This window comes from Artemia sp. Qi Xiang Cuo, chromosome 14 (genome assembly GCF_049724085.1).
Source record: "Artemia sp. Qi Xiang Cuo chromosome 14, ASM4972408v1, whole genome shotgun sequence".
Taxonomy (NCBI): Eukaryota; Metazoa; Arthropoda; class Branchiopoda; order Anostraca; family Artemiidae; genus Artemia; species Artemia sp. Qi Xiang Cuo.
The window spans coordinates 64,539,803-64,561,509 of NC_142807.1; the positions used below are offsets into that span (position 1 = coordinate 64,539,803).

Consider the following 21,707-nt stretch of genomic DNA (forward strand, 5'->3'; position numbering starts at 1 on the left):
TTCTAGGGATATAATGAGAAAAAGGATGACATGGCTAGCACAAACAAAATGATGGCATAGGTCTGAGTCCACCGCCTCAGCACTTGAGATTTTAGAGCATCTGATGGTTTTTTTGTTTTTTTTTTACATTTTCTTTTGGATGTTATATGTTTTTGTGTATAATCAGTATTTATATTATTGGAAGCTACAGTGATGACAGTGGTCCTGAAACGCGGGCGCTTCAAAAGACGGAGGAGGATTCGCTGGATGTTTTCCAGATGAATTGTCTTCATATAGTTTTGGGTACCAGTTTGAGTGATCGTATATTAAACATAAAGATGGGCAAAAATATGGTTCTGTCCCGATTTCTAGTGATATAATGAGAAAAAGGATGAGATGGCTAGCACAAACAAAATGATGGCAATAAACATGATGAAAAAAATGCTGATGAGATGGCTAGCACAAACAAAATGATGGCAATAAACATGATGAACAAAATGCTAATGAGATGGCTAGCACAAACAAAATGGTGGCAGTGAACGTGATGAACAAAATGCAGATGAGATGGCTAGCACTTTAAACAAAAAGATGGACAAAAATATGGCTCTGCCCCTATTTCTAGGGCTATAATGAGAAAAGGGCTAGCACATGTTTTGTGGATGAATGATGACAGATTGCCAAATTTCGTACTTGTCAAATTTCGCCAAATTTACAATTTCGCCAACCATCTAGGATCAAACGAAATCCCCGAATAGGGTGAGAAGAGCTGTTAAGGAAGGGTATAAAGGAAAATAGAATTTATTTGGATGGGGTAAAGGGTGAAGCTTTGAATATGTTTGGGTGGAAGAGGAGCGTGCGCAGATGTGTTGGCTTCAGGTGGTCTGGTGCCGCAGTGAGGTAGTTGTAGTAGTAATAGTTACATATTTTCTTGAATATAAACAACAAAAATGATATACGAATATAATCTTCTTTACCATTAAAAATTACAAGGAAGCATAATAAGAAGAACTGAGGAAAAGGTTCTAATGCTAGTTAAATTCACAGAAGAAACTTATACCGTAGATATTTGTTTGTATAATCAACCAGGTGTCCTCAGTTCAAATAAAGGAGAAAAACGTACATTACTCCCTTTTTTTATTTTTTCTAGGCTTATCAATTCTACTTCATATATTTTATTCTATATAATTCTAGGGAATTTTCGGGAAAGCTGCCGATAGCCACCCTGCCGCTGTTGACCTGCTCCGGGGCTCCGAATCTAGCGACTTTCAAGAATACATCCTTTCAATCGCTCTATCATTAAGCCAATACCTGCAGAAGAATCATAGACCAATGAAGGGGGAGCAGAGTCATGGGGATAATCTGACAAAAGCTGTCTTCACAATATCTAGATCATTGTATCTCTTGATACTTCGGCGCTCTGTGTTTAGCGATCAAGATCTTACACAACGCTTCATTGCAATTCAAAGTTTGGAAGCTTTCATGCTGTTTATTAAAGAAGATCGCTCAACGAAGCTGTTAGATTTCTTTGGGGCCTTGGGTAAGAATTTTTTAATTTTATTATTCATTGAGAAATTGACTTTTTAACTTCATTTTCAAATCATTTGGAGGTCCTTAAGGTTTCTTCTGAACAAGTGTCCTTTCCATTCGCATGAACAGTGCAAACGGATGTCAACCCACAAAATTTTTTTCTGACACCTTAACGCGGAACATTGTATTTTTGTACCCCTTGAGGTAACTATAGTCTAGATATCAAAATGAAGTGGATCCTGTACTTTGAGTGATGACCAGTTTTTCTTGGATGGGCTTTATTGGTCCCGTTAAAATCCTCTTTCTAACTTATTTTGTAATCGATGACCTCTTTTCTGTAATTAATTGTCCACTGGCATGAATAAATAACGAATCGAAGCAGGACATGCTGGTAGAGGACGCTGACTCTTGTCGATACAGTAGCTGTACCAAGGGCTGAAAAGACCTAGATGGATCGCGGCTCGCACAAAGCCTTTATTCTGTTGGTTTTTTATAGCCCGCTTATAAGAATAGCGATCATTATCTGTCTGAATTCAATGTCTATATGGATGAGTGGCAGTTGTTGTAGTTGCCTTAGTCTAGTAAGCAAGTCTTAGCGGTAGTTGCCGCTGGTAGCTCTACCTCGTAATAACCGAGAATAAAAAAAAAGGTCTGCAACGAAAGTATGTACTAGGAAAAACTTTATGAAATCGCCGTCAGTGTTGCTATAGTCAGAAATTAATAACTGATAATCCAAAGAAGTGTCTGGGAGAACCGATGGCGTCCATCGCCAAGGTGTTGGCTTTTTGATGTCGACTAAGGCACGAAGATCCCTGATTTCCGTAACGCCTGTGTCAGAACGGTTGATTATGATACGAATGAAGGGATCCCCGATCAACATCACGATCATACAAGTCTATGCTCCTGACTGCAGCAAACCAGATGAAGAGTCTGACAATTTCTACCTTCAACTGCAAAGCTTAATTGACGCAGTTTCTAAAAAAGACCTTATTGTTGTCATTGGCGACTTCAATGCTATTGTTGGTAATGATTCTGCTCGAAATGAAGATGTTATGGGTAAATTTGGCCTTGGACGACTTAACAAGAGGGGAGAACGCCTCATTGAATTTTGCAGAGACAGTGATCTAGCCATTACCAGTACTCTCTTCAAACATAGAGAACGTCGTAAGGCGACATAGACCTCGCCGGATGGAAAAACCCGTAATATTATTGATTACATGCACGTCTCTAGGCGGTGGAAATCGTCTGTGCTAGATACTGTCACCCTCGCTGGTGGCGATTTTGACAGCGACCATTCCCTGGTCATGTCTGCACTAAAGATACGCCTGAAATCTTCCGCAAAGCTGAATAATAGACCCGCTCGTTTCAACACACATCTTCTCAAAGACCCTCAAATTCGCCAAACCTACATCGATGAACTGTCTACTGAAATATCGGACCTTCTTTCTAATATTCCTGTAACTCTATCTAAAGAGGATATCGATAAACTGGTCACAGACTCCTCTAAGATCATCAGCAAAGTAGCGATGTCCGCCCTAGGAACCAAAAAGGGTGATAAAAAGCCTTGGATAACAAATGAAATTATTTTATTATGTACTGAGAAACGAAAACACAATAACAGGTCAGACAGAGAGAGCAGGGACAGATATAAGCAGTTGAAGCGTGCTGTAGAAAAAGCCACCCGTAGAGCCCATCGCACCTACATTAAAGACAAATGTGAACAGTGTGAGGCTGATTTTAAGAGAGGCGATTCATACTTCATGTATAAGAGAGTTCGTGAGCTAACAAGCTAGAAAAGCCTCAGTTCTTGTACACTGCTAGATAAAAATGGCTCTCAGATACAAAGCACAGAAGGTATCCGATCGAGATGGATGGAGCATTTCAAAGAAAAGCTTAATCCTGATATCTTTCCAAACTCTGCTGTCCTGGACCTCTTGCCCGTTACTGTCTCAGATCCCAGCCCACCTCCTCTCCGTTCTGAGGTCGAAGATGCCATCCAAGCGCTGAAGACTAACAAGGCCCCTGGCCCGGACGGAATACAGGCAGAACTGCTGAAAGTCCGGTGTGAACCACTTATAGATCTTCTCCACAAGATTGTATCCGGTGCCTGGCAAAAGAGTCATTTCCCAACTTCTTGGTGCGAAGCCACAATTGTTCCACTACACAAGAAGGGGTCAAAGGCAATATGTGATAATTACCGTCCTATTAGCCTAACAAGTCAAACTGCCAAGATCTTCACCCGAATTATACTCCAACGGATCAGAGCCGTGTCATCCTTAGTCATCCAAGAATACCAAGCCCGTTTTCGCCCTGGGAGATCGACCGTTGATCAAATTTTCACTGTTCGCCAAATTTTAGAGGAATATCTGGAATTCGGTCGCGACCTGTATCAGCTCTTCATCGACTTTAGGCAAGCATTTGACCTTATTTGGAGAAATGGCCTATGGCATATCCTTCTCCATTACGGAATCCCACGAAACCTAGTAGATCTTATCAAGGATATGTACTCAAAATTTGGGAGTCGTGTCATGACTAGTGAAGGTCTCACTGACAGTTTCCTGACTTCCGCAGGTGTCCTTCAAGGATGCCTTTTGTCTCAAGAGCTGTTCAACCTTTTCCTCACAGCAGTCTTATCCCTGGTGGAGACAACTTGTGGCGCACATATAGGGGGTGTTCAGATAGATAACCTAGCCTACACTGATGATATCAACGAAATGGCTGAAACACCCGAGGATCTACAAGCCGTTCTTAACGACGTCTTCGAAGCCACTAGTTCTTTTGGAATGATCATAAATGTATCAAAAACAAAGGCTATGTGCTGCTCACGAAAGCCAAAGGATACAGTTAAGCCAGACCTGAAAATTAATGGAGAGAGTATCCAGTGGGTTGACGAGTTCCCTTACCTCGGTAGTCTGATCACCAGCGAAAACAGTCTATCAAAAGACATTATAAGACGTCTCGCCCTCACAAGTTCCAGTTTCAAGACTCTTATGCCCATACGGCGAAGCAAGGCTTTGTCTCTGCGGCTTAAGACACGACTTTTCGATGCCCTGATCATCCCCATCGCAATCTACTCATGTGAAACACGGACGCTGAAGGTAAATGACAATCGTCGACTTGCAGCATTTGAAACTAAGTGCCTCCGCCGCATCGGCGGGATTACTTACCTTGATAGAATCTCAAATGTCGAACTTCTCGAGCACCTTAAAGTACAACAAACAATTCTCATGAAGATCCAGCTCCAGCAACTTCGATGGCTCGGTCACGTACAACGGATGAGTCGGTCCCGTCTCCCAAAAATCACCTTCGAAGGCCAAATTCACGGTTCTCGTCCTCGTGGTCGTCCCCCAAAAAGGTGGAAGGAAAACTTTCCACCTCACCGCCTCTCGGACCTTCTTCGCCTAGCAAAAGACCGTGAAGCATACAGAAGGCACATCCACGCCGTTACGAAGAAAGAGGCCCCAAGACGACCTTCAAGGACGGATGGGACTTAAGTAAGTAAAGTAATCCAAAGAAAATAAAAAATCTCAACGGTCAAAGAAAGCGTGAATTTGACATGGTTTGGATTGATGGGTCTAGATTCTTCTTTCCTTCTTTTCTCCAATGTTAGCATCTTTATCGATGAATTAGAGTGGATAATTTCTAGCTTAATTCGAAAAACAATCTTTTGTCCAAGTTTCTTATTGACAACGCCATGAGAAAGCACGATTTGATAGGAAAAACGACAGTCTAGGGTATCAATATCTAAACTTTTAGAGGCTGAGTGGCTGGTTAGAATTGTTGAGAAGATTCCTTAATACTACTTTTAACTCAAATTGTCTTATGAATAAATGAAGCTGGGAATGGGGTAAAACAAGGTCGATATTTATTCAGATTCAATTAACTGAGGTGAATTCTGGTCTTTTTTTTGCTGTATAGTACATAGCGCCATTGGTTTAATACTTTGTGATGTATATTTTTATGTAAATCAGTGGTGTACTAATATGAATACTCAACGTTCCATGGGCTAACGTTTAGGACCTAGGGATCATTGATCAGTCCTTGAAGTTGCAGTTTATTTGTGTGTTTCTTATTCAGTAAAGTCAAAATTTGACTCCAGATATGTCTAAGGGTTTTATTAGAAATGCACTCATAGACCAAACCAATGCAAGAGACGGTGCTTTTCAATCTGTTATCAGCCAGTGTGTGCATGGCTTTTATCTAGTTTGGGGATGGGAATGGTGTGAGCAGACTTCCACACCCCTTGGAAGGAGGTGGATTGAAGGCAGATCCAGAAAAGTGATGAAAGAGGACCAGATGCTTCGGCATCACAGTGCTTTTGGACAAAGTACTTAACCACTGTTGAAAATTCAAATCTATCGTGTCAATGAACTGGTTGTTCTTTACAGCCTTGCTGGTTTAACAATGAAAAGTCAATAGAGAAAATGTGGGGTCTAACTTTGTATAGGTTAAATATCTCTGACTGTGTAGGTATTTTTGAGATCACGCTGCCTTTCAATGACGTACCAAACTGTTATGCTAAAGAGTTATTTTTGAAGACCACACTGCCTTTCCATGACGTACAAGTAACAGTTTAATAGGGAAAAATCATTTTGTTTAAACGTGAAACAAACAAACAAATCTCTGGATATTTTCTATGATTGAAAAAAAATATCCTCTGAAGACGACCGCTATATGTGTGACCGAAATATCCAGAGATTTTTTGTTGTTTCACTGTCAACTAAAAGCATTTGTTCCTACTTAACTGTTATTTGTACTGTCTGTGTTTTGTTTTTATTTCTTATAACTGGTAGATTTAAGGCTGATCTTTTAATTTTAATGTTTAATGTTTTGATTTCCTACGTAGTTTTTTGTCTAATAGGCAGCAGTATGTGCGAATAAATGGATCTACTTCTTCCGTTGTAGATATGAAATGTGGTGTGCCACAAGGGTCCGTTCTTGGCCCCTTGCTATTTTTGATATTTGTAAATGATCTTGTACTGTCCCTGAAGGATGCGAAAACTAAAATGAGCGACATGTTTCACAGTGACAGTGACGTTACAGTACCTCTATTTGCCGATGATACTTCATTGATTTGCATTGCAAAAACAGAACGCCTTTTAGTTGAATTAATGACACAGTGTTTAGATCAAGTGTCTAGCTGGCTAAGAGTTAATAAAATAAAAGTAAACCCATCAAAGAGCAGTTTTGTAATATTTTCGCGTACATCTAATTACTACCCATGGATCCATGAAGTGAGTTACCTGGAAGGTAAAGTTAAGCGTGATCAGTGTGTTAGATATTTGGGTATTATGCTAGATGAAACACTATCTTTTAGGAAACATGTTGAAAAGGTGTCAGGAATCCTGTGCCGTAATCTGGGAATACTGCGTAAATTGAAACATGTATTACCCCCTTCTGTTCTTCGCACTTTGTATTTTTCTATTATACATCCACATATATTGTATTGCTCATCTATTTGGCTGAGTACGTTTCCATCAATTACTAATCGAGTTCGAGTGATCCAAAATAACGGAATCCGTGTGTTGACTGGTAAATCAAATCTTGTATCTGTTAGAGCTACCTATATTGATGTAAAAGTATTACCTGCTGCAGGCCTTAGAGATTTTTATAGCCTTCAATTTATGTTCAAATATAATAATGAATTATTACCGTCTTGCTTTTCAGGAATGCTAAAAGCTAGATCTTCGATTCATGATCATGAAACTCGCCAAAGGGAAAATTTACATGCCCCGCTCGTGGTGTCTGCCAGGTCGACATTCTCGCCTATTTATAGGGGATTAAAGTTGTGGAATGGGGTTAATAAAGAGTTAAGAGAAATAGGGGATCTGAAGGAATTTAAAAATAAAATAAAAGGAATGTTATATGAGAAATATGATTTTTAAATTTTTTTTTTTTTTTTTATTTTTTTTTTTTTTTTTTTAATGTTTTTTTTTATGTACCTGGAGGACAAGTATGGTGATTTTGTGATTGGTGGTAGGAACTGCGTGCGAAGGGGAATGATTTTTCTTTTATTTTATTTTTTTAGGCCTAGGTTGTATATTTCTGTTGTGAATATGAAATTTTGATATATGCCTACCCTTAGGACAACCTGACCCCAGGTTCTTGGGTCGGTAGTGAGTAAAATGTATTGTCCTTGTGTGTGTTAATAAATTACTATTACTATTACTATTAATTTGATTGAATTCTTCATTCTGAGCATAAAGGCTGTATATTACGAATAAAAAGAACAGAAAACAGATAATTTCAAAAGGCTTGAACAGCTTCAGCCAAATGGAGGGTAAAGGCCTTGAAATTTCAGCATATATAGCAGCAGCGAAACAGCTATCAGGGGAAATAGAGTTTCCGCGCAGGAAAAAATGGGATATTCTGTGCAGGGAATTTCCACACACGTGAAGCGGATGAAACGTAGACAAATGGAATAATTCAAAACACATATCAGTAGCATTAGCATAGCAAGCAAGGTAACAAGTATGTTGACCATAACATTGTCACATAAACATAACATAACATAAACATTGTCACAAACACAACCACTTTTCGTGTTGTATCAAAAACTTTGATAAAAGCCTGTGTAGCTTTTTAAAATAATCTATTTTAAAAACAGCCTTTATAAATTGGGTAATCTTTCCATCAAAGAAAATGGCAGATCAGTGCTGAAAATAAGGGGTTTTCTGTCATAAATGAAAGAATCCTTTATTATTTATGGGAGCTACTAAGAGCTATTTACATATTAGAAAATTCGATCGAGTTTTGTCTAGATTGAGAGTTCGTTGCGTAAGCAACTTCTTTTTGACATGACCTTATTAACGCAGTAGACTTCAGCGTGTGTGATTTCCCTAAGGACAATTATTGAAATTTTATTTATAATCGGGTAATTGGATTATTTTTTATTTTTTGGTTATTTGGCAGTTTTGCTATTTAAGTAGGGATTCCCTCGGGAATTAGGAATAAGCGCTCTGACTATACAAGCAAAAAAGGGGCAGCTACCTGTTGAAAGCGCCGATGTACCTACCAGGACCTTCCTCCTTTAAATTTAGGAGGAAGGGAACAGGTGACCAGGAACGAACGCATCCCTGTTAATCTGTGATTAACGTCGTTATTCGTGATGTATTTTAATTGTAATCCAGGAATATAGGGCTCTATTTTTGTTTGTAAGTCCGGTGTTAAACTTTTTGCAGGATTCAACCATTCAAATTACTGCAATTTGCACCATCGAAACGTGCGAAAAATCTTTGCAAATGGACATTCTTGGAAAACAATGAGACTCGCACCCAGCTATCTCTTTCCTGTCAGATTAGCGTGAAACAATCAGCGGTTCAGTGCAACGCTATGGGCCTCCGCCGCTTTTTCTTATCGTAAATCTCTCAGATGTACCATCATTTCCAAGTGAACTCCTTACGATTGTGACCTCGCTCTTAAACGAGTGTGTCTGTATTTTCAATTCCTTAGTGGAAAAGCAAGAAACAGGATCTAGCCTCATAGCCTCATAGTCTGCAACTGTTTGGCTATTAGGGCCTCTACTTGAGGCACCTACCTTCTCTGTCGTGTTAACGAACATTCTTGCCAATCTTCAGGTGCATGAGCGAAAGAATCAGCGTGACTTTGTGCAGAAATTGGATGCGCAGATACAATGATGCACAAAGCAAGTCAAAAGATGGACTGATCATTCATTTGATCGGTGAGGAGTCGGTCGTTGCAGAAATTTCAGCCATCTCTTTCACCTTAAAAATTCGTGCCAGGGTTAGAAAAACTGATAATGTCGGTACTATCAGTATGGAGGCCGATTATAATATTTTCTATTTTCCAGAGCTTGTTAGCTGCGTCTTAAGTTAGAAGAGGTATGGAATTTCTAGGATCATGCAACTAAACTTTAAAACTCCAGAACGCTGTTAATATTGTTTGCTCCGGACTTAATGGAGTTGGTCTTTCAGCCGCTACTTACTAGACCGGGTTTCTCGTCTTTGGACTGGAGGCCGCCTCCAATAATACAATCGAGTTTTGGCTACATTCTCAAAACTCGTGAGAATGTAGCCATTCCAGCTACATTCTCATCTTCCAGTTCATTTATATATTTACGCCGTGTATCTGGATCATCAATTAGATTCACAAGACAGCTTATAATCGATTGTTTAAAAGAAAAGGTAAGAAAACCATACGAGTTTTCGACCAAGGGTAAAAGGCCAATTTTATATAAGGACCCATGGTCGGCTAGTTAACAGAGTTGTAATTCCTTAAGCATTTTATCTACTAATGAAACAAAAGGCTTTTCTTAGAATTTCACATTTTGGTATAGACCTAACCCTCAACCTCCTTTCCTGTGAGGGTTTAGTCCTTCACCTGAGTATGGCTATTTCAGAACACATGCAATTTTGATATGGTAAATTTTAATTGAATGGTTCAGCCAAATAATTTACTTTCTTTCTGTTCATTTTAGGATTGTCCATGTTTGCTATTTTTTCTTGTGTCCATTTTTACTAGTTTCTTTTTACTTTTTATCTTTTTCTTTTTCACTTTTTACCCTCTTTTTTTTGTAGAAGGAGCAGAAGAAGTCGATGACGATATAGAAATTAATGAACAAATTCATTGCACCATCCAACGTCTTCAAAAATTTGCCGAAAGATTAGCGATGTCTGATGAAGATGGCAAAGGAATACTTATTAAAGCTTTAATTGCCTTGGTTAACCTCCTTTATATGATGCATGACTTTTTACCCCCTAACTCTAAAGAGGTTAAAGAGGTAAGTGTAACCTTGTTTTACGTTGCTCTTTCTCTGAGTCCTATCCTCTTTAAATCTTATCGCCCCTTATTGTCTGCTTTACACTGCATTCTACTGAAGTGACTTTAAGATTTGGCTGTACTCAAGTAAGCCTTTAATATTCAAATACGCAGTTCGTTGTTCCGTACTTTTCTATAATAGAAGAACAAAAAATGTAGACAGACGAGAAATTCTTACGGAATACAATAGAAACGGTGATTTACTCAGGGTGGTCGCTTGAAGTTTTTACCCCCCCCCCCCACTTTATTACTGGTACACACAGGGCTGAATACTATAAATGCCAGTATCCTTCTCCGGGGGGAGGGGGGTCGAGTCTAAAAGGGACTGTAAGCTCAATGTTTTTGGGAGTAGGGTGTTTTAGAAGTATGCTCCTATACTGGTTCTACGCGAAGTACGTTTCTCCTCCTATCCCCTCTCCACAACACAAAAGATACACCTTTTTAGGTTGTTAAATGAACTCTTGAATAACTCCTCCTTACTCGGATCCAAATGCTGGGCAAAACGGAGGGAGGGCAGAGTTAAACTAACAATTGAATATTTCAAACGTATATGTAGTTTTGGTCATGAGTGGTGGCGACGAAACAAAAATAAAATCTAAATAAATTGAATCTGCTGTAGTTCACGTGCCATTGGCCAAAAATCCTTATTTTCAGATTATCACGACACAATCCTTTTACGCAATTTAAACCCTCCGCTGTGTAGGATCCTTTAATCCTGAAGTTCAGGCCTTTTAATTCTTACAAAATTTAACCTGACGAATGGTGGGAGAATACTTTAAAACAAAATTATTTTATATGTAAGCAGACGCCGACCGTCAAGATCATTAGAATGTAATCCTTCCCTTTCGAAAAAAAGACAGGAATGAAAAACTGAAAAAATTGTGTATTTAAATTCAGGGCTTTAATCGTCAATTTTTTATATATTTTTTATTATACGGGTTTTAAGTAAGAGATAAATTTTCTCACACTGTTATTACGCTGGGGATGGTTTGGGGCAGTTGCAGGCACCGTCTCCATGTAATTCGTCACAACTTTTACTAGCTTAAAATGTGCTTGCATTCATTCCTTTTTCAAACAGTTCGTGGTAACAAACTGTAAGTAAGGAACGACCCGGCTCAATGGTAACCGAATCTCTAAAAAATGAAATTTTGATACCAATAGATACATCAAAAGAATCAGATTTTAATTCTGATTCCAAATATATAAGTTTCGTCAAGTTTAGTCTTATCCATCAAAAGTTACGCGCCTGAGAATATTTGGCTGATTTTAGAACATAGGGGGAAAGAGCCCCTAAAAGCTATAGAACCTCAATGAAAATCACACCATCATATTCAGCGTATCAGAGAGGCCTACTGTAGAGGTTTCAAGCACCTATCTACAAAAATGTGGAATTTTGTATTTTTTGCCAGAATAAAGATCACGGAAGGGTGTTTATTTGGTTTTTTTTTTTTTTTTTTTTTTTTTTTTTCCAGGGGTGATCGTATTGACCCAGTGGTCCTAGAATATCGTGGGAGGGCTCATTCGAACGGAAATTAAAAGTTCTAGTGCCCTTTTTAAGTGACCAAAAAATGGAGGGCAACTAGGCCCCCTCCCACGCTCATTTTTTCATAAAGTTCCCCGATCAAAATTTTGAGATAGCCATTTTGTTCAGCACGGTCGAAAATATGATAACTATGTCTTTTAGGATGACTTAACCCCCCGAAGTCCTCGGGGGGAGGGGCTGAAAGTTATGAACTTTACCCAATGTTAACATATTGTATTGGTTATTGGGAAGTATACAGACGTTTTCAGAGGTTTTTTCTGATATGTCAGAGGGGGGGGGGTTGTACGGGAGGATCTTTCCATGAAGGAAGTTTTCATGGGGGGAGGGACATTGCTATGAAGGGGGCGCCGGATTTCCCAGCATTATTAAAGAAAAAGATAAGAAATTAAATAAAAAAAAACAAGTTTTTCAACTGAAAGTAAGGAGCAACATCAAAACTTAAAACGAACAGAAAATATTACGTATATGATTGGGTTCACCCCCTAGTCAATATCTCGCTCTTTAAGCCAAATATTTTTAGTACTTTCATAAGAGCTATTTATTCTAATTAATGGCCTTTGCGATTAAGGGGTCATTTTTAAAGAATTGGAACAAAATTTGAACTTTAGCTTAAAGAGCAAGGTATTGTCTAGCGGGCGAACCCCCTAATATACGAATTAAAAATCTATGAATATACATTTTTTACGTAAGTTAATCCGTAAGTTACGTATATTTATTACTAATAAAAACGTCCGTAAATAAAATTAAACAAGTTTCGAGAAAGCCATTTAACCAAATAAAAGTAAAATTAATAAGCAAATTTTGTTTTAATTATTCATGTACGGTGAGCCAAAATCAAAACCTGCATTAATTCAAAAAAATTAAAAAAAAAAAAAAAACAAGTTTTTTAAGTGAAAGTAAGGAACGACGTTAAAACTTAAAAGGAACAGAAATTATTCCGTATATGAAAGGGGCTGTACCCTCCTCAACGCTACGCTCTTTACGCTAAAGTTTGAATTTCTCACAACTATTTTTTTAAACAATAAAAACTTTAGCGTAAAGAGCGAGGCGTTGAGGAGGGGACAGCCCCTTTCATATACGGAATAATTTCTGTTCGTTTTAAGTTTTAACGTCGTTCCTTACTTTCAGTTAAAAGAACTTGTTTTTTTTTATTTAATCCCTCAAAAAAACGATTATCTTTATTATTCCTTTTATCTATTCCTATAGTTCTTATACTATGTCCCTGTTGTTTTAGTGCTTTTAGATTACACCCCACGGATATTACAGAATCTTAGGACACCCCCTCCAAAAAAAGAAACGAACTAGACACATGCTTACTCTAAGCTTGTAACTTGGTTGCCTTACCTTGATGTGGTCGCATATATCGCTGTACGCTGCTCAAATAATTCTGGGGTTGGAAGTGGTGGAATATTTTCAGAAACTCCTAAGGGAACCAGTTTCGTGTCTTAAAACGTTTTCTGCCTAAATTTTTTAGATACTATCGGGACAGGGTTCCTTTGAACAGTTGTCTGCTTTCCGAGGGGAGAGGATACCTTTGCTTCTTTGCTTAGGATACGGCTTATTTTCTATCATTCCCCAGCAACTTTGAAAAACTTTCCAACCTAGGCAAACGATTGTTATTCGGAACCCCATTAAAGGGCCTATTGACTTTCTATGCCGCCACCTTCCAAAATGCTACTGAAATTATGTGAGACTATCGATTGTTTTGGGGACCCGACTGACTGGCCGTATCTCAAACAGTAAGCTGTACGAAAAATGGGGTTCATCCTGCTTTCTAGGGCTATAATGAGAGAAAGGTTGATATGGCTAGGGCATGTTCTGTGGATGAAGGATGATGGATTGCCTAAGATTGTCCTTGTCGGCCAACTGTCTAGGGCCAAACGTAAAGCAGGTTATCCTCAAATGGGCTGGGGGGAGGTCGTAAGGAAAGAATTATAGGAAATGGGAACTTCCTGAGAGAGTGCAAAGAGTTAATCGGGATAGAGGAGGAGCGTCTGTATTAGTGTTGCCTCAGACGGCTTGTGCTATTGTGTGTAATTAGTAGTAGTAGCAGTAGTAGTAGCACTATGTCTGGATTTCTGAAAATACTATGCTCAATTGTTCGATGTTACTTGGCTCTCTTAGGGTCAAAATTCCGCACAAAACTGTCCCCCGAAATGGCGAGAAGTGGCACGGTGCTGTAATATAATCGTCTAAGGTACTTAGAAAGGAAAGTAAATATAAAATATCCGTTTGAACTAGCTCCCCCTCAGCTTGCTGTGATCTTCGACTCGATACAATAACCTGTAGGCGAAAAAGAAGCAGAAAAAATAATCTGAGTTTTGCATAACAGAGAAAAACCCGGATTTTTTTTAATTAATGTTAACATACTGAACCGTGATGGACGGATTATTTAAAATACTGCACCTCAGGGCTGGTGAATATGCTGCGTAATTTTATGGTATTCGAATACGTCTAGTTTCGGGTGTTTTGAGTGGGCTTACCATAGGGTTCAGGCCGCTCTTTGCTACGGTACAAAGGAATAGTTTCGTTTTGTTTATTGGGATTGATTTTGCAATATTAGAGAACTGTACAAACATAAGTCAATGCAGTGATTTCGTATTAAAATACGAAAATCTTTTTAAAGTGCTAAAAACAGTGCAAAAAAAATCTGTTTTTTGAACTTGTTAAGCCAAAACTTGCACAGCTATATATACCTTAAACAATTAAGCAAAATCAGGAATATAGTTCATAAGGAAGAAAATATGCTGTTATGCTTCCATATGCTGTTATGTAGTTTTTGGCAGTAACAGGCACTAAATTTAGTAAGAAAGAAATTTAAAGGAATATTAAGCAAAATTATCGAAAACGTGGCATCAAACTGTTTGAAAATGCTTAATAACAGCTTTAATAACAGTGTATTTAACACTGTTGTTAATTTATCAGTGTTGTTAATTTTTGAATTTTTCTGGTTGGTTGTCTAGGCTGAATTATGAGGTGCATTTAATTTTAGTATTCATTAAATTTTATTTTAGACTTGATAAAGGACGTAGTCCAGATCTGTATTTTTAAACATAAAAAATTCATTATGTGTTCATTATGTGTTTATTTATAGGAGAAATCCGAAACAGTTCGCTACACTGTTTCTTGTCTTGGTCAGTATCACCTCCATGAATAATCTCTCATGAGCAAGTTCATTATCTATGTTTTATTCGAGAATCCAATGAATAAATCAAGCCAATAATTGATTCTGATTGACTAGTTAAATCGCGCATGTACTCTCTGATTATTAAAACCAGTAATACCTTTGCCCCTGATAAGTATTTTCGCATTAGTGGAGCGTTGTTCTTCGTGAAAACAGGTCATCCTCTGGTCAGCTTGAAAACAGGCCCTATAAGATAAGATTTATTGCTGAAAAACGGCTATCACATGCCCAAAAAGGCCGAAATCGCACTTTAGCGTCAAATAAGGCGAAAAAAGAACAACAAAAACAAACAATCAAAAAACAACAGAAAATTATGAAAGGGTCAATGTCAAATACGTAAAACCTATATTTGTCTTAAAATTCTGCTTTGAAAACATTCTCCTTGGAAACACCCTGAGCTTCAAAGTTCTAACAATAATTTTTTTTAAGATATATGAATGGTACGAGAAACTCTGCAAGGACTGGGAAGTCACTGATGGAACGGCTGTTAAATGTGTCCTTCATGGTTTGATACGATCTCAGCTGCGTTCACAAGCCCATGTTGTAGTTCTTCTTAATTTGAATAAGCAGTTACATGCCTTCTTTGGTGACACATCTGAAGAAGAATCTGCCACAAGCACGGGTATTTGGGGGGTCATTAAAGAAGGAGCCCCCAACGTGGTACTTTGCACTTCTATAGAAGAAATCGAATTTATTCTGGAAAATATTAATTTTGCCATTGGTCTCCTGTCTACTGCCCAGAATGGTATGTTGTTTTCATTTTTCTAAACTTTGTTTGGAAGAGTTAACTTTTAACGAAATGAATTGATATTTAAATTCTGAATCACTCCTGTGAAACACCATTGTAATTCAGAGATGTTTTGTAGAAAGGGAATTGAATCGCCCGCTCTGGCAGTCTCAAACCTCTGATATTGTAAATCTTATCAAGATCCGGTCTTTTTCGGGGGGGGGGGAGAAAATCGAAGAGTTCTTTTTCTGCCATCGAAAGAAAGTAGCTTCTTGTGTTATCCAACTTTTTTTATTTTTTTTTTTTGGTTCCACGAACGACTCTGAATTTTCTGTTTTTTTCTTGAATGAAATTCTTTTGCTTTTGTTTTCTTAATAATCTTTGAATGTTGACCCCTTGATGTTAAATATTCAATGGGTATTTTAATATTCAGTAATTACATTAAATGAATATTTTGTTGCAAATATTCTGAGGGTCGTATTTCGTCAGACTTTTTTTCTTTTTTCACGATCTTTCTTTTCTTGTTTCCCACTCAATTGTTCATTGACAGTTCATCCTTTCTTTAAAGACACGTAATATTTATATCAGAGAAAAATAGCACCTAAAATAACACAAAAAAAAAACAGAAAGTAAGTTATTGGTCTAACTGGCTTCCGGTTTTTCACTAACTGCTAACATCCTTTCCGCATTTCTAAAATATGAAAAGAATATTCGCATGGAACTCAAGCTGGTTGAAAGTGTCTTTTTTTCAGTCTTAATCCAAGCTTGCCTTTTTTGGAATTTTACTGTTCTTATAAATAAAAAGTAATTTTCAGGACTTGCCTGTATTTACGAATTTATTCCCGTGGGGAGAGGTGTAAGCAAAACAAAACAAGTACATTTTATACAAAAAATAAAAAAATGACTGGAATGCCTCCTCAGAAAAGGTATACTAAAAATATAGGAGGGGTGGGTAAAATAAAATAAGGGGTAAATCCCCCCCCCCTCACTCGCAACTGACACCACTGAAAAGCACTACTTTTTAATGTATTACCAAATCATTGTTTTTGAAACACCAAACGTACTGGAACTAGTACTAATGTACTGCAGGTGGTAAGGCAGACTGGAAGCAAAAAACACCAGGAAGGAGTCATGCAATGTTGCAATTTACTGGTTTGTCTCGCAGTTTTTCAAGCTTTTTGAACAATAGACCTCTTTTGATTTTCCATTTGTCTCACAGGCCGAAAATCACTTCAGGTATATTGACGGGTAAAAATTACATTATTATTTATCTAGTCAGTGATCCAAGGCTCGCTATCGTTCAAAAAAAGGGAAGGGGTGGCTCACATCAGCTGCAGATGGTTTGAGGGTGGATTCTAGGGTAATCGGGAGCGCTTAAAACGAATATCAGGGTGCACAAGTTCGCACGCGTGTAGAACATGGTCATTTTAGCCTATAAAGCCAAATTTGGCCTATAACGACGTCATACCGCTCTTGATTTTTTTTACATGGTAAAATAAACTGAAAACTTCATAAATTTGACATATGTGGACATGTGGAGCTGACCCACAAAAATGCCTACTTTCCGATGTAAATCAGAACGAGTCCGAAGACGAAAATGAAGAAGAAAAAGAAATTTGAGCCACCATTTCATGTTCAGTTGTAAATATTGAATTTTTTATTTGTTTTGATATTAAAGTGCTAATGCAGTCGTCTAAATCTCACTTTCAGCAGATTGCAACAGTTACCGTCTACTATATCAGTAGCTGTTGACCCGATCTAATCAATTAAACCTTTGACCGCTGCTAAGTAGAGATTTAAACAAAACTGTATCTTAAGTCAGCCTTAGTCACCTCTGCACCACACGTTCACACGGTTTCGCCACCTTGAGGCTCGTATTTGAGCCTGCGTAAGCCAGATTGTATCTAATACTACAGAAAAAAATAAGCTCAAGAATTAAGAATTTTTGGAGAAGAGGCACATGGTTTGACTCGTAATGACGAGCAGAATTCAAATAAAGCATAAAAAATATACCAAATTCGTGCAAGCGATCGCAGAACGAGGCGTGGTTTTTTTTTAGAGGTTTTTTTTTTTTTTTTTTTTTTATTTTTTTTTGTTTTTGTTGGAGTTTTTGCCTGGTTAAAAATATTAGTAGTATAGAATGTAAATACATGATTTGATTAAAAAAGAGAGATCTACCCTTTGGTGAGATAAATTAATATTGATAATTAATATGATAAATTAAATAATAGATAAATTAATATGAGATAAATTAGTAATTATAGGTTGTCTTGAAAATATTTCGAGTAAAACGCCAATATTCACAAAAAAAAAATTTTTATATATTCTTGCAGATTCAAGTCTCGACTTTGTTTTTATTAACAACATGTAAAGGACATTCTAACGGTTCGAATGATGTGCAGTTTGATTCGTTTTCTTTCTTTTTTTTTCTTTCTTTCTTTTTTTTAACAGTTAAAAAAATTGTTTTAAAAAACTTGGTCATTGTAGGATAATTTCTGAAAGCTATGATGTTATTTAGAAAAAAAATAGTTGCTCAAGAATCAAGATTTTTTTTTTAAAAAGAGGTACATGGTTTGACTCGTAATAACGAGTAGAATTCAAATAAAGCATAAAAAAATATACTTACGTAGGCAAAAATTCCAGAAAAACCGAAAAAACTAAGAAAAAGTATATTTAAAAACTTTGTTTTCAAAATTAAATAAAGTTTAATAAAAAAAATAAAGGTTATGGGGGAAAACTAAAAATACCAGGTGAAATCACTTGTTCTTAGGATGCAGAATATGTCAAGTTTATAACGTTTTCAGTTTATTTTACTGTGTAAAAAAAATCAAGAGCGGTATGACGTCGTTATAGGCCAAGTTTAACTTTATAGGCTAAAATGACCATGTTCTACACACATGCGAACTTGTGCACCCCAATATTAGTTATCAGCGCCCCTGATTGCCCTAGAATCCACCCTCAAACCAACTGCAGCGAATGTGAGCCTCCCCTTGAAAGATAACGGTCCCTGGATCACTGACTAATCAGGCGTTTGAACTTTACCATTATGATTCGTTGGACTACTCGAGAGCTCCGTTTTAATCTTCTCCAAGGGGTCTCAGTGCCCCAAAAACTTTTTTTATCCTGGAGTATTAATCATTTGTTTTAGGGAGTCCTGACAAATTTACAAATTTAGTACCTCAGTATAAAATTCAATTTGAATGGCTTGGGTATTAAATTACTTAAACACGTTACAATTATTACTATGGGTTGGTTTTAAAAAGGAAGCGAGTTAAAATATCTCTTGTTTCAGGTAGGTGTATCTATCGGGGGTGGGAACGGGATAATTTTTTCTTCAGTTTTTTGTCCTTCCCCCCCCCCCTAGATTCTGGAAACACCTTTTTGGGTAAGTCCATTGAAAAAGAAAAACGATAAATTCGCCCCAGTTCTAGGTTTCGAAAAGCACATTTTTTTCCCCTCACTACATTTCCATGAATTGATGCCCCTGATGGCGGATTTGTCATCGTAAGTTTTTCTTTTGATAAGAGTCCACTTACTTTCATATCGTAATTCGGTCTAACCCTGTACGAAGGATGCTGGGGGAGCGGGCAATTTTGATAATCCAGCCAAAAATTTCAGAGGGAGCTGTCTCATACAGATTTAAAGTAAGATACAGTGTAACGCCTCGGCCTAAACTTTTCTCTTTTAGCTTATTTTTCTTAAAAACGAATATACAATTGGGCAAAAGTATAATAGTGTTATCTTATTGATAACTTCTGTTTTTATTTTTCATTTTGTAGAATTTTATTTCCTCCTAATTTCTGCTGTAATTAATATTAATCAAATCATTAACCATCAAGGTCCTCAAATGTATCCAGATATATATATATATATATATATATATATATATATATATATATATATATATATATATATATATATATATATATATATATATATATATATATATATATATATATATATATATATATATATATATATATATATATATATATATATAAATATAATTTCTTAAACCACATTGGCCTGACATAACATAAAGAAAGAAGAACGAGCAAAAATGGGGTTTTTAAAGGCCAAATGAAAATACTGAAAAAACACAACAAAGCGAATATTTCGAGGGGACTTCTTCTGCGCGAAACGAAAAAATAGGAATATCTTTAAATATTCGAAAACGAATATTTGAAAAATATTCACTTTTGAATTTCTTTGCAAATCACAAATATTGGTGAATGACTCACTTTGATTCTTGTTAGGGATTTGGTTTTAATTCTTACAACGTTTTGGCTTATATTGAATTTTCTTCATCTTTAAATTTTTTGTTTTTTTTCATAGTTTTTTTTTTTCACATTCGCATTTAATCTCCACGTTTTATTTTTTGGTTTGTTCTTCGGCACTCTCATTGATCATATTTTTTCGTTTCACGCTGAAGAAGAGAGCCGTTTGTCGCCTCGAAATATTCACCTTGTTGTGTTTTTTCAGTATTTTCATTTGGCCTTTAAAAACCCCATTTTTTCTTGTTTTTCTTTCTTTATGTTATATATATATATATATATATATATATATATATATATATATATATATATATATATATATATATATATATATATATATATATATATATATATATTAATACATTGTTCTCCTCCGGGAGGAATTATACTACAATTGGAACCATCACGGCTCCTGCACAAAGATGAAACTCGAAATCGTGAAGCATTCTACTTTTATTGAAATATATCAATTTAAAATTGTAAAGTTTCTTATTAATAAAGTTTAGAAAAAATTACAAAACTGTTCAGAGATAGTTAAGCCTCATTCAGATGTGTGCTTAGCTAGACTTTTCTAACCATAAGATTTCTAACCATCATCACTTTGGATCAATCAGGACTACTTATAAAATAAAATTCAATTATTATTGATAGAAAATTGTTGTCTGGAAAGCACGCATGAGAAATGAACTTTAATAAATCAAACAGTTCGTGGTAACGAACTGTAAGTAAGATGCGACTCGGGCCGATAGAAACCGAAACTATAAAAAGGAATTTTGGTAGCAATTGAGACATCAGTAAAAAAAGATTGCTGATTTCAAATATATAAATTCATCAAGTTTAATATTACCCATCTAAAGCTACGCGCCGGAAAAAATTTGCCTGAGTTTCGAAAAAGGGAGAAACATCCCTTAAATGTCAAACAAAAGGTCATGAATATCACACCATTACATTCACCACATGAGAGAACTCCACTGACGGTACAGGTTTCAAGCTTCTACGTGCAAAAATGTGGAATTTTGCATTCTTTTTTATTTCATTTTTTAGAAGGAAGATCATGGATGCGTGTTTATTTGTTTTGTTTTTTTATCGAACGATAATCCAAGAAGATGGGGAGAGGGTTCATTCGAACAAAAATTAAAGGTTTTGGCGCTCTTTCTTAGCGACCAAAAAGATTGTGCCACAGGAAAGTGACGTTTTCATGTTATTATTGGCAATGAGCTGAATCAGGAAATGCTGCATTTTATATCTTTAGGCAAGGATTTGTATGTTAGGTGTTCCATATTGCTTGTTGTCTGTGGCCCGCTTAATCGTGTGAATATTAATGTTAGCTCCTATGGGTTCGTTTTTCATGTTGGCCATAGTTGAGCCTAACATTTAAATCCTCATCTAAACTTCTTCAACTCCAAAAATCATCCACCATCCTTACTAATAATGCTCCCACAGAAAGCTATCTTGCTCCCACAGAGGGGCTATCTGGCTATCTAGGAGAGCAAATTCGTCGTGTTTTATGAGAACTTAACTTACACTCACTTTTGAAGCCTTTCCTTAGAAACGGGATTTTGGTATCAAACTCGGTTTTAATTTTGTAGTATCATATTAGCAGCTGAAAAATTCATAGAATCATATACTTTTTAGTAAATATTGTAAAGCCACTCTGACAGGCACGTATATAGGGATTTTTGTTACTTTCGCTAC

The 21,707-nt window shown here is 36.7% G+C and overlaps 1 protein-coding gene and 1 pseudogene across 1 annotated transcript in view; both read left to right on the plus strand.

Moving 5' to 3' along the window:
• FANCI (Fanconi anemia complementation group I) overlaps positions 1-21,707 on the plus strand; it is a 164,382-nt gene that overhangs the window by 111,906 nt on the left and 30,769 nt on the right. The window contains exons 11-13 of the mRNA XM_089099801.1: positions 1,171-1,516; positions 10,044-10,246; positions 15,441-15,756. Of these exons, the coding sequence (XP_088955927.1) occupies positions 1,171-1,516; positions 10,044-10,246; positions 15,441-15,756 (865 nt within the window). The remainder of the gene's footprint in view (positions 1-1,170; positions 1,517-10,043; positions 10,247-15,440; positions 15,757-21,707) is intronic.
• On the plus strand, positions 20,379-20,469 carry LOC148944752 (U6 spliceosomal RNA; annotated as a pseudogene).